We start from the raw sequence: 17,024 nt of genomic DNA on the forward strand, positions 1-17,024 counted from the left end.
TTTCATTGATCAATTAATTTAACTCAAAACGGTACGTATGTGCGCGCGCGCGTGTGTCACTATATGGTGTGTGACAGAGTTTCGTTGATGGCAGCGGAGCGACTGAAAGTGGGATGAAACATATTTGAATGGCTACAGTGATAGAGTGGAAGAAAAGAAGACGAGGGTAATTTCGTCTTTAAAAATATACGACTTTTGTTGGGAACACATAAAATCATATATATAAAAAGAGTTAAGGGCAACCTAAGGTAAATCTAGTGATATTTCTGTAATTATTACGCCTTCTTTCGTGGACCTTAGATATAGGATTTATATATGGATGAATCGAGAGCGTTAAATCAATTTTGACCAAAGTCAACAAACTAGACTTATCTAGATCCGACGGTAGTCCTTGCCGTTGACATAAATAGCTGTGATTCGCTAATTATAGCCACCGACAGTTGATTAATATCAATAGTCAATTATACAGCTCATTCAATAATAAATAAAAAGAAAAAGGAAAATAGTAATTTTGGTCCTCTATGTTGACCAATTTAGGAATTTAGTCCTCTAGATTGTCCTATTTCAATTTTACACACAATAACTTTACAAATTTAGCATTTTTGTTCCTATTTTGCTTGAAATTTTAATTATACTCTTTGATAAATAATGTAACTAACAACCGCATCGTAATTTAGTTATATGAATATTTATAAATTATAAATAGTCCTCTAGCTTGGTTTATGTACTTATCGTCTCACATGATAAAATTCTACCAAAACTTAAGTTAGATAACGAGATTATAATTCTTATGGCAAATTACGGGCCAATCTTCTGAGGCAATGTCAAATTATGAAAAAGAAAAAATCATTTCCTTGATTAATTACAACCACTCCCTCACCTATGTATTGATCTCTTACGAAAACGCTCTTCTTTCTGTAGGTAAATCTGACATTGTAAGTGTGAATGTGTAAGACAATACATAGTTGAAGGAGGTAGTTGTAATTATCAAAACATCAAGGATTTTTTTTTATAATTTGACTTTATCTGGGCCGTAAAGTGCCGTAATTTTTAAAATTCTATGAAGCAAAATCCGTAAAATTCGTTCGCCATATGATAAAATTTGAGTTCAAGCTATTAAGTGAGGACCAAAAATGCTAAATTTACAAAGTCATTGCGTGTGAAATCAAAATGGGATAACTTAAGAGGGCCAAATCCCTAAATAGACCAACACAGAGGACCGAAATTACAATTTTCCCAATAATATTTGGCGTTGCGTGAGTATGAATATTTAACAATTTGTAATTAAATTGGCGGTGGTTAGTATACCTCTGGTGAAGCGTTGAGCTGTCATAATCTCTCTCTCTCTCTCTTAATTTACTTCAGTAGTTGCTGGTTCTGCTTCTTACTTACTCAACTCTCTAGAGAGAGAGAAAAAAAATATTATAAGATTGAGAGATCTAGATCTGCTGCTGCTTGTTTCTCTCTCTAAAAAAAAAAAATACTGCACTGCTACTTCAATGGCGTCCAAGCTAGTAATCATCATCGTCTTCATCCTCGATATCATTGCTTTTGGTTTGGCTGTTGCCGCCGAGCAGAGAAGAAACACTGTATGTTTTCCCTTCTCTCTCTCCACTTTTTTTTTTATTTAAAAAAAAATCAATTTTCAATCAATTAGTTTCTGCATTTGGTTGATTTAGCCAGTGTGTGTTTCTAATTTCTGGATTGATTTTTTAAATGATTTTTTTTCCCGAATTTTTTCGATTTTTTTCGAGATGATTTGATAAAATTAGGGTTTTTTAATTTTTTGTTTTTGGAAATAAATTGAAAGTGTGAGCTAATTACTGTTCGCATAATGGCATTATTTGAGGAAAATTTTATTTCATCAATTTCCCCAATTAAAAAAAGATTGATTAATAAATTGTGTTTGCTGATTAATGATACATCACTCATATGTAGAAATGGCTGAGCATTTACTCTTTAAAGTTGGATCTTGTTTATCTCTGATACTGATGATATGTAGAATGTAAATATTGTCTACCTGATTGATGAATGGCTTTAGGCCAATCGACATTTTCTGCGTTTTACGAGTTCCGATTGATGTAATGCGAGGGATAAAATCGAATGAAAACACGAAAGAATTTCCAATTTTTAATTATCAGGAGTGAAAAATCGGAATCATGTAATTTTTTCGACAGGGCACGCCGAAGAGAGATGGCGATGCGTACTATACTTACTGTGTTTATCACTCCGACATTGCGACTGGATTTGGTGTCGGTGCATTTCTATTCCTCATGCTCAGTCAATTAATTGTAATGATCGCAAGTCGATGCTTCTGCTGCGGGCCCCCGCTAAAGCCCGGAGGCTCCAGGGCTTGTGCTGTTCTTCTTTTCATTCTGTGCTGGTAAAATTTACCCATTTAAAAGAAATCGTACCCCGTTTTTAAACGAGATCAAAATTTAATTAAGATTTAAAATATATATATATATATATATATATATATATATATATATATATATATATATATATATATATATATATATATATATACACATACATTTTTTGGTGCAGGGTGACGTTTTTCATCGCTGAGGTTTGCTTGTTGGCTGGTTCGGTGAGAAACGCTTATCACACAAAGTACAGGACAGAATTCTTCAATGATCCGCCTTCTTGCGAGACTGTGAGGAAGGGAGTTTTCGGAGCTGGAGCAGCTTTCGTTTTATTCAGTAGCATTATTTCCAATCTTTACTACGCGAGTTATTTGAAATCGAGGGGTGGTGTCAGCTCTTATGGAGGAGAAACGGGAGTTGGAATGGCGGCTTATAAGTGAGTCTCGTTCGATAAAAAAAAATATGGATTTTATTGCTTCTTTCTTTTACTTAATCTTGCTGTAGGATTCTGGTTTTTAGCTATATGAGCAGTGGTTATGTAATTTCTCACAATTTAACTTAGTTTGATTTTGTTTGTTTTACTTCTCTGTTTTATTGCAGAACACTTGTTTTATGTGATATGGTATGTAAACTTTCTTGTATAGAAGAAAATGATCATATGATTTTGTCGAACTCGATTAAAACTTTGTCGAACTTGGCTCGATTGCTAATCAAACCAATCTCGTATACAATTTTTAATGTTCGATGATCGATATATATAAACAAATTTGAATAATAAGGCCTTCACTTGGCACAACTTATTTACAACCCTAGAACCAAGATCCCAAACTCCTAAAAAAAATTGGAAGAAAATTAAAATATGTTCACTAAATCCTATTATTTACTTTTTTATTTTATTTTTTATTTTTTGTAGACAATCACAATGTTATGACTTCAAGAACACTATGTTGTACTCTATGGCAAGTCAAAGTGGACTTCCCAACAAGTTTAATTAAGGGACTATATAACAAATCCCAAATTTTTCTCACTTCAATACCAAAAAAATAAAAATTGAATAATAAATAAGTAATGATATAAATACCCTTAATGAAAATAAATATCATACAAATATTAAAAAAAGTATTTTTCTTTCTTCAATACAAACATACAAAATCCCTCAAACCCTTCTTCTTCTTCACAAATCCCTCAACCTCTTCCTTCTTCTTCCTCACAACAAACCCTTCTAAAAAATCTCAAAACTAAAGAAATTACAACCTCACAAAACTTAAAAAATGGAGTTATAAGATAATAATATGGTAGTATATATGGAAGGAGAACACATTAAGGTAAGTATCGATATCTTTTTTGAGCTTCGAAGTCGATTTTGAAGTTTTTTTTTTTTGAAACCTGCCGGCAATTTTCGACACATACGGGTCGATTTTTTGGTCAATTTTCGACACCAACGTGTCGAAAAATATATTTAGAAAAAAAAAAAAAAATTTCGACACATACCTGTCGAAATTTCTCCCGATTTCGACAGGTATGTGTCGAAAAACACCGTTGGTAAAAAAAATATTTTTTTAGACCAACAGTGTTTTTTGAAATTGGGAGAAATTTTGACGGGTATGTGTCGAAATTTTTTTTTTCTAAATATATTTTTCGACACATTGGTGTCGAAAATTGACCAAAAAATCGACATGTAAGTGTCGAAAATTGCCGGCAGGTTTCAAAAAAAAAACTTCAAAATCGACTTCGAAGCTCAAAAAAAACATGGATACATACCTTAATGGGTTTTCTTTCCATATATACTATCATATTATTGTCTTATAACTCCATTTTATAAGTTTTGTGATGTTTTGATTTTTTTGAATTTGGAGATGTTTTGGAGGATTTAAGAAGACGAAGAAGATAGGGTTTTTAAGGGATTTGAGTTTGGGGAGAAAAGAGAGGATTTGTTACGTTTTTCTTTCTTTCCTTGGTATTGAAATGAGGAATAAACAATTGTGTTTGTATAAATTGTATTTTGTTTGATAAATGGCGTTTTTGTACTTTGCTAATAATTTTTTTTTATTTATGGTTTTAAACTAAGGAAAAGTTGTAAAAACTTCTATAAAAAATGGTTTTAAACGTGGAGTTAATGAAGTGAGAAAAAAATGGGATTTGTTTTAGTCGCCCCCTTTAATTAATTAGGGCTAAATACAGTTTGCACCCTTAAAGTATAGGGGTGGTAACACTTACCCCTTAAAGTTACAAATGTAACACTTACCCCCCTCATTAATGAATTTAAAGGTAAAACTTTGACTTTGAATGATGTGGCATTTTTTCTTCCCAAATTATCCTTCTAGCCATTATATAAATAATGAATATGTAATAATAAAAAATTCGGCAACTTTGCAAAAACTTAATTTTATTATTTCAATATTGAAAATTTACGAATGAAAAAAATTGAATTTTAGTTTCATATTTGTTTTATCTTGTGTTCATTTGTAGCTAATAAAAAGTTAACAATTATTCGAATTTTAATAATAATTTTATAGTTTATATAGTTATATTAATGCGTATATGACTCTAATATAATCATCCGACTTTTTACTTTGAGAATCACAAAATGTATTCAAAAGTTAATAAGAAATTATAATTTAAACGTCTAAATATTTAAATATTTTTTTTATTGAAATTTGTATTTAAGTAACTGAAATAAATTTTCAAATCAATAATTATTATAAAACAAATTGGACGTTTAAGTCTTGAAATTATTTTTTTCTTGCAAATGTTTAACGTATTTTAAATTTTTTTTTTAATATTGAGATTTTTATTTATATTAGGGTCTATAGTAATTAAAATGTGGGGTTAAACATAAATCAAAATATTTTTTTAATAATTATTACATTTTATAAAATTTAGTTTTTGAAATATTATTGAAAATATATTATTATATATGAATTAATATAATAGCTAGAAGGACAATTTGGGGAGAAAAAATGCCACATCATTCAAAGTCAAAGTTTTATCATTAAATTCATTAATGAGGGGGGCAAGTGTTACATTTGTAACTTTAAGGGGGTAAGTGTTACCAGCCCTATACTTTAAGGGTGCAAACTGTATTTAGCCCAATTAATTAAACCTACAAATTAGAAACCTCACCTACAAACGTTATAGGGTAAATTACAATTACCTTCCAGAGGTAAGGTCTATTTATGAAAAACCCCTCATTTTTTCATAATTGCATCAACCCCTTGTAATTTATAAATTTCTTACATTAACACCCATTTGTAAAGAGAGGATGTAAGAAATTTACAAACTGCAAGCGTTGGATGTAATTTCTCAAAAATAACGGTTTTTTTTTCCACTCAGGGATGTGGTTGCAATTCACCCAACGTTATCCAACTACGAAATAGAGCCCATCGATCTCAATATCTGGGGTCGAACCTCATGTCAAAGTGACTAACGTTTTATCTTTTTTATATTCACAGACATTTTTCTCAAAAGTTCATCATCACTAAAAAAAAGGGGGAAAATTGCAGTTTCACCCCTCAAGTTTGCACATATTTCACATGGTCCCTATGTTAAAAAAAAACTCATTCGGTCCCTCATATTTCAATAATTTAATACTTTTGGTCATTTTCGTTAATTTTTTCCTGTAGTCTATCAGTTAAGCCAGTGTTGGACACATGCTTGATTTTGTTATTACTAATGAAAAAATTGACGGAAATGACTAAAAGTGTTTAATTATTAAAACATAGGGGACTAAATGTATTTTTTGTGAATATAGACACCAAATGTGAAATTGGTGAAAACTTGAGGGGTGATTTCAGCCCCTAAATGAATTGATTTTTTTTCTTTCTACTCTTTTTTAGAGTGGAAAAGAAATCAATGTCCTCCCTCAATCTGATTTTTTTTTCCTATCTTCCATTGTTATTAACATTTAATTCATTAATATTAGATAGTTTTATTTTATTTAAAAGAAAATCAAAGTATAAATACGGGATTTTTGTGAAAGCACATAGTATTAAAATCACAAGTTGAGTTTTTATTATTGTTGTGTGTGTTTAATTAGATAATATGAGTAAATACAAATTGCACCTCTGTAATATCACCACTGTCGCATAAACTCTATGTACAATAAGATGCGATAATATGGCCCATATCTTTAAGCCATGTTAGAGAATCCGTCAATTTTCAAAGTTGACCGACCATTACACCAGACGTTGGACAATTTCAGACGAAAATACGCCTCTAGTTGTGTATAAAAAAGTGTTCATCTTTCTTTCTCTCATGTACGTAATTTACTCCCATCTTTTTTTCATGTTTCTTTCCTAATTTTATTTTCCGCGACCTAAAAATTTCACCAAAATTTTCTGAAAAGCAATTATACTCTGAAAATTATTTATGATTTCTTTTAAATTTATAAAATTTCGCAATTTTGTTCCCAGCTTAAAAATTTCACCCAAAATTTATGATTTTTCTTATTATGAATAATATTTTTAAATTCTTTTTAATTTTTTTGAAATTTTATTATTTATTCATCCCAAAATATCTCGATTTAAAATGCTTCACGTAGTTTTAATTCTCAGAATTCATGCATTTCATTTGTTACGTTATGCCCTAGAACCACTTGTCGATGCAACCAGAGTGCTACGTAATAAAGTAAAAAGAAAAAAAATCGCAAAGCAATAAAGTCAATAAATGCCTATTTGTATCATATAAATGTAAGGGTAAAAAGGTAAGTACGTTACATAATCTAACGGTGTTAGAAATTTGAGGGTTAACCGTTAAATTGATGGGCCACTTTGTCGTATATTGTAATATAAGGGATATATGCGATATTGATGATAGTAAAGGGGTGCAAATTTGTGTTTAACTTATAAAAGTGTCTCAAAAAAATAAATAAATAATAAAAGGTATCTAATTTGACAGCAAACAGGCTGGTATTAGGAATCACGCCACGTGGTATGTCTGGAACTTAATTAATCATTAAACACGTTCTTTCATCATTATTAATCCCACATTATTATGATTCTATTCTTAATTTCCCTCAATTGTTTGAGGTTAGAAGTAAAGAAAAGCACGTGTGCACTTTTCCTACATAATCAATAATTTGCAAAACAATTTTTTTTTAAATAAAATCATAATAATAAATAAATAAATAAAGTATTCAAAAATCAGAATAATCTGCGATCGATATATCGAGTTTGTCACACTTGGTTAACAAAAAATAAATAATATCCAAAGTCATAATAATACTATGTGGTTTAATTTTTAACTATCAATTCCGTTTTATAACAATTAAGGTTTTTTTTTTTTTTTTTTTTTTGCAGAGAGTGTTTGTATTAAATCAGATTTGTATGACTATTGATACCGTTACTTAAATGTCATTATTAAATTTTATTATAAAAGCGTAATATATTATCTTATTATAATTGTTATTGTCATATATTTAGATAAATTACTTTTTACACTTTTAAAATCTAATAGGATATAATCGACAATATTTTTTCATTTTTTTCTGTAAATAATATTTTATAGATACAACATATATATATATATATATATATATGATGAAATAAAACATAGTATTTACGAAAAAGAAAAAAAAAACATCATCGCTAAGCTCATAGAAAACCAAAATCATTAATTATTCCGAATTATATCAACATCCGACCCCAAATTTATTATATATTTCTCTTTTCACCCCACATAAAATACAACCAAACAAAAAAGGTCCCTCCCCGGTCCCCACACACCGCCGCACGACGTCGTAACTCCTCTCTCTCTCTCTCTCTCTCTCTCTACAGTTCATCATCATCGGATCTGAGTTCCCCAAAGTTATAACCACCGTCTTCCACCATTGTCTGATCTCTCATTTCTCACTAGCCCCACCCACTTTCTCTCTCTTCCCGTTAACTTCAGTGCTAGTAGAGAGAGAAAGAGAGAGACTGTGGAACACTGGCCGGATGATAAAAGATGAGCAAAGCCGGTGAAGAAGAAGAAGAAGAAGAAGAAGACGACGGAGAAGCTGACGTCAGCTTTCACGATTCGCTCGACCGGCTTCTCTCTTCAACCAACACTTCATGCTCGTGCTCTCCTTCCACCTCCGAACCGGAAGCCGACTCCAATTTCAGCCCCGACCACAACGAGCCGGTGCCGAAATTCCCTAAATCGGTCGCCGGAAACTACGACGTCTGGACATCTCAGCCGTCGTCGGTGGAGGAGCGGCGCCTCCGCCTCCTCCGCCAGATGGGCCTCGCCCGGGACCCCTCCCTCCTCCGCCACCGCCACCGCCCCTCCCTCTCCCTCTCCCTCGCATCCCATCACTCCGACCCATTCGGTAATAATTCTTCGAAATTACTTGATAATAGTAGCGATTGCGTTAATGGCAGTAGTAATCGTAATGTTAGACCATATGGGATTCTCCGATCGAAGTCGGATGGAGAATGCAATTCGTGCAAGAATTCGGAAGTTCGCATTGACAATTCGGTAACCGATGAAATTCGTATAGATGTAAATAATATTAATAATAATAATAATAATAATGATGATGATGGTGATAGTAATAATAGTAATAGGAGCAATCAATCTCCAATGTGCAGTGCAGTTTCTCCTAATAAACCCCCGAAAGTGAAAATTAGAACCGATTGTAAGCGTAACGGGAGCTTTAGTAACGATGACGAGTTGTGTTTGATAAAGAATCTCGATAACGGGAAGGAGTTTGTGGTAAACGAGATGAAGGAAGACGGGACTTGGGAAAAGATTCAAGAATTAGAAACCGGGCGCCAGTTTACGATGGAGGAGTTTACATCCGAAATGTGCGTCGGCACTTCTCCAATCGTACAGGAGCTGATGAGGAGACAGAATTTCGAAGATAGGACGAACGAAGGTTTGGAATCAAACCACGACAACGGAAGTTTCGATAGTGCATCGAAGTCGAAAAAAAGGAGGAATTGGCTGAGTAGTATAAAAAATGTGGCGAATTCTGTTAAAGGGCATAATAGGGAGAGAAGGAGTAGTGATGAAAGGGATACATCGAGTGGGAGGAGATCGAGTTCTGCCACAGACGATAGTAGCCAAGAAGTTTCCTTCAAAGCGGGGCCCGAGAAAGTTCGGGTGAGGCAATACGGTAAATCCGTAAAAGAGCTAACGGCATTGTACAAAAGCCAGGAGATAAAAGCTCACAACGGGTCGATTTGGGCGATTAAGTTCAGTTTGGATGGGAAATATCTGGCTAGTGCGGGAGAGGATTGCGTGATTCACGTTTGGGAGGTTGTGGAAAACGAGAGGAAGGGAGATTTCTTTTGGGATAAATTGGAAGATGGGAATTTCAATCTTTTATTTCCGGAGCCTTTGTTGTTGTCGCCGAAGTTAGACGGTGGTTTGGAGAAGAAGAGAAGAGGAGGGAGGTCGTCCGTGAGTAGAAAATCGATCAGTCTTGAACAGATTTTGGCGCCCGATTCGGTGTTTGCGCTTTCGGAGAAACCCTTTTGTTCGTTTCATGGGCATTTAGACGATGTGTTGGATCTCTCTTGGTCAAAATCTCAGGTCAGTGTTTTTTTTACTCGGGATCGCATTGTGGAGAAATAAGTCAAACTCTTTCTTGATTTTCCAATTAGTGTTTATTTTCGTACGTTTTGTTTTTCCAATTTTGCAATTTGGGTTTTAATTTAGTCGAGCACTTGGGGTGAGTTTCTCACACTTCTCTGTCGTTATATCCAGAAACTGTTATCATCTTCGATGGATAAGACGGTGCGTTTGTGGGATTTGTCTACTAAGGCTTGTGTGAAGATCTTTTCACACAGTGACTATGGTAATTGCCTATTATTCTTCTCTTACTCCGTTAATGGAGTACCATTTGTAGTTCTTTTAATAAGCTTGAATTAATAATACGAACGATGTGAATCGAGCACTAGGTTATATTCCAAATTCATCAATAATTCGCTATTCGCATACTTATCGATGATTTTCTAGTGAACTGATAATCGGATATGCTATTTGGACTGTAAACCACTAAAACAATATTCCGTCGAGGGTAGAAATGGTATTTGAGACTATATTTCTGGTCGGAAACGAGGAAGGTGGGGGAGGTTATAAATTAGGTAATTCAATAGCTTGATAACGAGGATTACAATTGAATCTTAATACGGGTAAAATCGGTTACTTTTCATTTCAATGTTCTTGCAATTTTATGTGTTCGATGTATCAATCGAACCGCAATTGTAGTGCATTTTACATGTTTCTTGAAGATTAAAAAAGAAAATTATAATATGTTTTCCGGTTTTTTTCCCACGATACAGTAACGTGTATACAGTTCAATCCAGTTGATGATAGATACTTCATTAGTGGATCGCTTGATGCCAAGGTTCGAATATGGAGCATCCCGGATCACCAAGTTATCGATTGGAATGATTTGCACGAAATGGTCACTGCAGCTTGTTACACGCCAGATGGACAGGTCAGACACGGAAATTATATATTAATATAATATTACTAAAATATTCGTTAAACTTCGCATGCCTTTTCCAAGATTATCGTCAAAGATTTGTATTTGTAAACTTATTCGTAGGGGGCATTAGTTGGTTCGTACAAGGGTAGCTGCTGTTTGTATAACACGTCAGGTACGAATACGAAATCGTTGGCTTTGTCGAGAAAAAAAAATGATAAGCTTCTGTTGTACGTAAAATATTTACGTATGTACGATTTTGTACAGAAAATAAATTGCTGCAAAAGAGCTATATCAATTTGCAGAACAAGAAGAAGAAACCCCATCAGAAGAAAATAACCGGTTTTCAGGTAAGCCCGGATTAATATCCGATTTTAATATATTCGTCCAATTATTAGTTTATTTATTTATTATTTATTTATTTATATCACTAGTTTGCTCCGGGGAGTACATCAGAGGTGCTAATCACGTCTGCAGATTCCCGAATTCGAGTTGTAGATGGTGTTGATCTTGTTCACAAGTTCAAAGGTATGAAATTTTCTCGACAGCAATTTTTTTTTTTTTTTTTCTAAATTTGGTGATTGGGTTTCTGTTTAAGTTTGTTAACGGTGTTCGTCAATGTGTCACCTTTAAACTTTATAGGCCTCGTTTATGAATTAGGTAAGAACGATAGAATCCTAATTCCTAACCAATTCAATCTATCTTATCAAGCCTATCAACATTCCCAAACGAGGCTATAGAGTTTACTTTTTCGTTCACCTGTTCGGGATTAAGGTATATATTTTGAACTGCCCGATTGAGGTCTGAGATTGCATTTCTTGATTAGGTCATAGAGTTTGAGCAAATATAGTTTCCTTTCAATGTTTTAACTTTTGGATTTCATTGTCGAACGGATCGGATTTGAATTAGCACTTTTGGAAAAATTCCAAATTCTTTTCGGACATTGAAAACTAATTCCAATTTTGTTCCCACAAAAATTGGAAAAATAGGAAATCGAAATGAAAAAAATTGTTCGAAAATCGAAGATTTCCGAATCAAAATCGCCTGGAATTCGAAAATTCCATTTTTTTAGTCACCTATAATGCAAAATAATATTGATTATTATATTATAATTGCAATTTTCGGAAACATTTTTTGATTGGATCAGGAATCGTAATCCAATATCTGTCCCAATTCCGTTCAAAAACTAATTGGAAAAATTGGAACTTTCCGGAATGATTTTTGGATTGGAAACCGCGGAATTCCGAATTTCTATTCCAATTTCCATCCTTAGTTTTATGGTGGGTCCCCTTTCTCCTTTTGACAGGGTTTCGTAACACGAAGAGCCAAATTTCATCCTCACTCACTTCCAACGGAAAATACCTAATCTCCGCAAGTGAAGACTCGCACGTTTACGTTTGGAGGCACAAATGCGAATCCCGACCCAACAGAAGCAAAAGTGTCGCAGTAACCAACTCGTACGAGGTCTTTCACTGTCAAGACGTTTCGATGGCAATCCCTTGGCCTGGCATCTCGTCTCGCAGCGGAGGGCAAAACGGTCATTTCAATTTCAACCCTCCGGAGGATGTCGAGGGCCTATCCGAGTACCGTACGGCCAATGCAGCGAATAACTACCTCTTCGATAGAATCTCGCTGACGTGGCCGGAAGAGAAACTCGTGTCGATCGGTAAGAATAATAGTAAGCACAGCCCTCGTGTGAGTGTTGACTTGTCGAACGGGTCGGCTTGGGGTATGGCTATTGTAACTGCGGGACTCAGAGGTGAAATCAGAACTTTCCAGAATTTCGGATTGCCGTTTCGTATTTGAACCACTAATCGTGGTTTAAGTGACGAACGCGAGTTTGCAAGAAGTTGTACAGATACTTCGGTTGCAATAATTTTTTTTTTTTTTTAAATTTATTTATTGGTAAAAAAATGTAGAGTTCTTATAGTAAAAAGGATTTAAGATGTTACACAGTGGAGTTTAGAAACCGATTTATTTATTTTATATATAATCGGGGAAGTGTAGAGATGGGGGCATATTTGTAATTTAGAAGCAAAAATTGTTTTTTTTTTTTTTTTTTTTAATGAATTGATTCAAATAATTTATTTAGGTGGTGTTGTATACATAAAAGTTTGGAGTGAAGCTGGATTGGGTTTTATTTTATCAATTATGATAGAAAAAAACATTTCCATTTCATAGCAGAGAGTACACAAAAGTTATGTACTCTCTCTCTCTATACATACATTATTTGTAATTAATATAAGTATTATTCATGTTATTATTTGTTTTTATTTCCTCTTTTCCTTCTTCTTTTTGCCTGTTTTCAGGGTTCTAAATCTTGTTTTTTTTTTCTTCGATACAAAATTTTGAATCTTGTTATTTATGCAGAACGAAAACTTCAACTTCTTAACGTTTTTTTGTTGCGGGCACGTTTTGTGTCGGACACCTTATGGAACATTTTGCAATTTCTAAAAAGTTAAAAACATGTTTGAATAGCAATTTTTCAAATATTTTTGTTGATTCTCTAATAATTATTTACACTTACATGATTTTAATGATCAGTTGCAAATATTTTAAAATTTATTTTGAATATGTTTGAATGAAAATATATAAAGATAATTTATATATAAATAAAAACTCATATATGTTTATACAACATATTTATGAATATACCCTTATACTTTTAATATTTACACGTTTCCCCTAAGCTCCTGTATCTCGATTTTTGGGATATGCCGTTTTCCCGTTTCACCATTTTTGTGTCCGTACTACATAGCTTGTAACAAATGAATTTATATAAAAAAAAAAATCAAACAATTTCAGGATTCAAATTCAAACCTGAATTTAATAATTAAAATCAGGTACGATATGTAACATGATTTGAATATTGCTCAAATAAAAATGCAGAAATACAAATTGATAGAAATTATTTTATTCTATCAATACAATTAAAAAAATTTGTCACGCATATATTTATTAATGCTGATATATAAATGTCACAGTCAGTGCCAACATTATCTTTCTGATAAATTGTCCCATGCCCAGACCCATAATCAGGAAACAGAGGTAAATACTAAATACTAAATAATTAAAAAAAAAAAAAAAAATATCTAACAAGAAATCCCAACCACAATTTCTGATTGGTTGACCAACTCCACGTGGCATATAATTCCACAACATAATCTTATCCATGCTGGATTTTTCATATCCGAAAAATACAGCCCAACTTTTGTCAAAATATGAAATATCTTCTTTTTCCTTTGTATATATATTTGCACAAACATTACATCAAATTCAATAAATATCTATTTATTTGCTACTTAGATAAATATCTCACCAAACTAAAGTCTCTTTCTTCTTGATATTTCAAGAAAATGGCTTTACATGCTGCTGCTTTGCTCCCTTCTGCATTTTCTACTCACAAAGAGGTAATTTTATCAAATCCCTTTAATCCCCTAATTAATTAATAATGTTTAGAGTAAATTACAGCCACCCCTGAGGTAATGTTAAATTACGAAAAAGACCCCATCATGTTTTTGGTCTTATACGTCCACTTTTACGTTGTCAAATTTAGTGGAATATTCTTCAGTTTGTATACCTATTTTACTCCATTCGAGATCCATATTTTGAAACAAGTTGATCATAAAATGTGTCTTTTGACTTGTGAATATCAGATTGCGGTACATTATAAACTATTTTTTCTTTTTGCACAAAACGAATACATTCCACGTAATTTAAAAGATTCTGTTGAATTTGACACCATAAGGATGGATGTGTTAGAAATTTATAGTTGAAGAGAGTAGTTGTAATTATCCAAACATGAGGGTTTTTTTCCGTAATTTGACCTTACATCGGGATGGTCGTAATTTTACCCTAATATTTAATTGTGTTTTTCAAAATTATATTTTTTTTCAATTTTTTTTAATATTTTTTTCTGCAGGGAAAATCCAGTGCATCTTTGAAGGATTCTTGCTTTTTTGGAGTTTCACTGATCTCAGACCATGTCAAAGCTGATAAGGTATTACTTTTGAGTTTATTGCATTCGACACTCTTGTATCTTTTTAGCGATTCGATAACGTTGCTAAAATAAATCACTGTTTAAGGGGTAACGTGCTAAAAAAATATTATAAGGGTTCTTTTGGTAATATTAGTAACACGAGTAGTTTTTTAGCAATTCGATATAACACAGACGTAGTTATTATATATGAATTTCATGAATCAAGAATTGAGAAGAACTCATGAAGAATTGATTTTTTTTTTTTTGTAGAGAGAATTCAGCTCGAGAAAGTCACCGGTCCTCCGAGTGCAGGCGGTGGCCACCGCTCCGACGGCGACACCGGCGGCTTCACAAGGCAAGAAAACAATAAGAAAAGGCACGGTGATCATCACCGGAGCTTCATCCGGGTTAGGCCTAGCCACCGCCAAGGCCCTATCGGAGAGCGGCAAGTGGCACGTGGTCATGGCCTGCAGGGACTTCCTCAAGGCGGAGAAGGCGGCAAAATCCGCCGGAATGGCCAAAGAGAGCTACACCATCATGCACTTGGACTTGTCCTCGCTCGATAGCGTGAGGCAATTTGTCGACAACTTCAAGCGGTCGGGACGGCCGCTCGACGTGTTGGTGTGCAATGCCGCCATCTATCAACCCACCGCTAAGGAGCCCTCGTTCACCGCCGACGGGTTCGAGCTTAGTGTCGGGACTAACCATCTCGGACATTTTCTACTCTCGAGATTGCTTCTTGATGACATGAAGGAGTCCGATTACCCCTCGAAGAGGCTCATTATCGTTGGCTCAATCACCGGTAAGAATGTTCGGAATAAAATCGAAATTCAAAATCGGGAATTTTTGCATCTGAATTGGTGGAATTTGAAAATTTGAAAATTTTTAGTCACCTAAAATGCGAGATACAATATTGATATTTGATACTATAAGTCTAATTTTTGGAAAAAAAAACCCCGGAAATTTTGGAATTATTTTCTGAAATTAAAATCGGAACTCGAATTCCATATGTATCCCAATCTATTTTTAAAAAAGGAGGAAAAAACAAAATTTTTGAAATTATATTCCGAAATTAGTATAAGATTCGAAATCGGAATCTTGTATGTATTCCAGCTATGTTGAAAAAAATAGGAATTCGGATAAATTGGAACGAGAAAATTTGTTCCAAAATCGATTTTTTTTAACTGAATTTGATAGAATTCAAAAATTCCATTTGCTACAAGTGTAATTTTCGATTTTTTTTGAAATGTTTACGAAAATTAAATCGGATCAGAAATCAGAATTTTTTGATTGGAATCGTCAGAACTCGGAATTTTCGTTCCAATTAACGCTTCTCCTTTGGGTTATAACAAATTTTCAGGGAACACAAACACATTGGCCGGAAACGTACCACCAAAGGCGAACCTCGGCGACTTGCGGGGCCTACAAGGCGGTCTAACGGGCCTCAACACCTCATCCATGATCGACGGTGGAGATTTCGACGGGGCAAAAGCCTACAAGGACAGCAAAGTCTGCAACATGCTGACGATGCAAGAATTCCACCGTAGATACCATGAGGACACGGGCATCACATTCGCCTCCCTGTACCCTGGCTGCATCGCCACAACCGGGCTTTTCAGAGAGCATATTCCTTTGTTCAGGCTACTTTTCCCTCCCTTCCAGAAGTTCATCACAAAGGGGTTCGTTTCCGAGGAAGAATCTGGTAAAAGACTCGCACAGGTAAATTTAAAAAAAAAATTACATAATTTCGATGAAAATGATTTATATATTTATGTATAGATGTATAATGTGTGTGTGTAAGTATTACAGGTTGTGAGTGATCCGAGCTTGACGAAGTCGGGGGTTTACTGGAGCTGGAATAAGGACTCGGCTTCGTTTGTGAACCAACTGTCGGAAGAAGCGAGCGATGCTGCAAAGGCGCGTAAAGTGTGGGAAGTTAGTGAGAAACTTGTTGGTTTGAGTGAGTGATTTACGGATTTTTTTGCCACTAGAGGAAGGATTTCGGATTCAGAAACTTTTGATGACGATAACGTTTGTTGTAAGATTCTTGTTAGATTGTAATAAAACAACTCGATCCTTCGTTTTTTAGTTGTTGAGTTGACAAACACAATTTCGTTTCGATTTTACATTGGTATCGTAATTCAAGATTCTTCGTAACTTTCTTATCCAATCACCGATTTACCCGATTCTAGTTGGGTTAGAAAGCTAACTCAAAGGGCTACAACTTTGATTTTCCGAGTTTTCCCATATTCGGACAGCTAAG

The 17,024-nt window shown here is 34.0% G+C and overlaps 3 protein-coding genes across 3 annotated transcripts; all 3 read left to right on the forward strand.

The window, feature by feature from the left end:
- Nucleotides 1–1,289: 1,289 nt before the first annotated feature.
- LOC105970337 (uncharacterized) lies at nt 1,290–3,041 on the forward strand. The gene is made up of 3 exons (XM_012995146.2): nt 1,290–1,589; nt 2,178–2,383; nt 2,551–3,041. The coding sequence occupies exons 1-3, from the start codon at nt 1,500–1,502 to the stop codon at nt 2,807–2,809; spliced, it is 555 nt and encodes a 184-aa protein (XP_012850600.1). The 5' UTR covers nt 1,290–1,499; the 3' UTR covers nt 2,810–3,041.
- Nucleotides 3,042–8,052: 5,011 nt separating this feature from the next.
- LOC105970331 (uncharacterized) lies at nt 8,053–12,958 on the forward strand. The gene is made up of 7 exons (XM_012995140.2): nt 8,053–9,884; nt 10,059–10,149; nt 10,637–10,794; nt 10,906–10,957; nt 11,050–11,132; nt 11,217–11,310; nt 12,089–12,958. The coding sequence occupies exons 1-7, from the start codon at nt 8,313–8,315 to the stop codon at nt 12,586–12,588; spliced, it is 2,550 nt and encodes an 849-aa protein (XP_012850594.1). The 5' UTR covers nt 8,053–8,312; the 3' UTR covers nt 12,589–12,958.
- Nucleotides 12,959–13,995: 1,037 nt separating this feature from the next.
- Nucleotides 13,996–16,871, forward strand: LOC105970335 (protochlorophyllide reductase). The gene is made up of 5 exons (XM_012995144.2): nt 13,996–14,192; nt 14,705–14,782; nt 15,032–15,563; nt 16,122–16,480; nt 16,571–16,871. The coding sequence occupies exons 1-5, from the start codon at nt 14,139–14,141 to the stop codon at nt 16,727–16,729; spliced, it is 1,182 nt and encodes a 393-aa protein (XP_012850598.2). The 5' UTR covers nt 13,996–14,138; the 3' UTR covers nt 16,730–16,871.
- The last annotated feature ends 153 nt before the right edge of the window (nt 16,872–17,024 follow it).

This window comes from Erythranthe guttata, chromosome 8 (assembly GCF_056151865.1).
Source record: "Erythranthe guttata isolate IM_541 chromosome 8, IM_541, whole genome shotgun sequence".
In the NCBI taxonomy this organism is placed as follows: domain Eukaryota; kingdom Viridiplantae; phylum Streptophyta; class Magnoliopsida; order Lamiales; family Phrymaceae; genus Erythranthe; species Erythranthe guttata.

Bases quoted from the DNA above. Each gene is read 5' to 3' on its own strand.
- LOC105970337 (XM_012995146.2), top strand. From the start codon at position 1,500: ATGGCGTCCAAGCTAGTAATCATCATCGTCTTCATCCTCGATATCATT. The intron at 1,590-2,177 runs GTATGTTTTCCC...TTTTTTCGACAG, and splicing joins CCGAGCAGAGAAGAAACACT to GGCACGCCGAAGAGAGATGG. The intron at 2,384-2,550 runs GTAAAATTTACC...TTTTTGGTGCAG, and splicing joins CTTCTTTTCATTCTGTGCTG to GGTGACGTTTTTCATCGCTG.
- LOC105970331 (XM_012995140.2), top strand. From the start codon at position 8,313: ATGAGCAAAGCCGGTGAAGAAGAAGAAGAAGAAGAAGAAGACGACGGA. The intron at 10,958-11,049 runs GTACGAATACGA...GATTTTGTACAG, and splicing joins CTGTTTGTATAACACGTCAG to AAAATAAATTGCTGCAAAAG. The intron at 11,133-11,216 runs GTAAGCCCGGAT...TTATATCACTAG, and splicing joins AGAAAATAACCGGTTTTCAG to TTTGCTCCGGGGAGTACATC.
- LOC105970335 (XM_012995144.2), top strand. From the start codon at position 14,139: ATGGCTTTACATGCTGCTGCTTTGCTCCCTTCTGCATTTTCTACTCAC. The intron at 14,193-14,704 runs GTAATTTTATCA...TTTTTTCTGCAG, and splicing joins CATTTTCTACTCACAAAGAG to GGAAAATCCAGTGCATCTTT. The intron at 14,783-15,031 runs GTATTACTTTTG...TTTTTTTTGTAG, and splicing joins ACCATGTCAAAGCTGATAAG to AGAGAATTCAGCTCGAGAAA.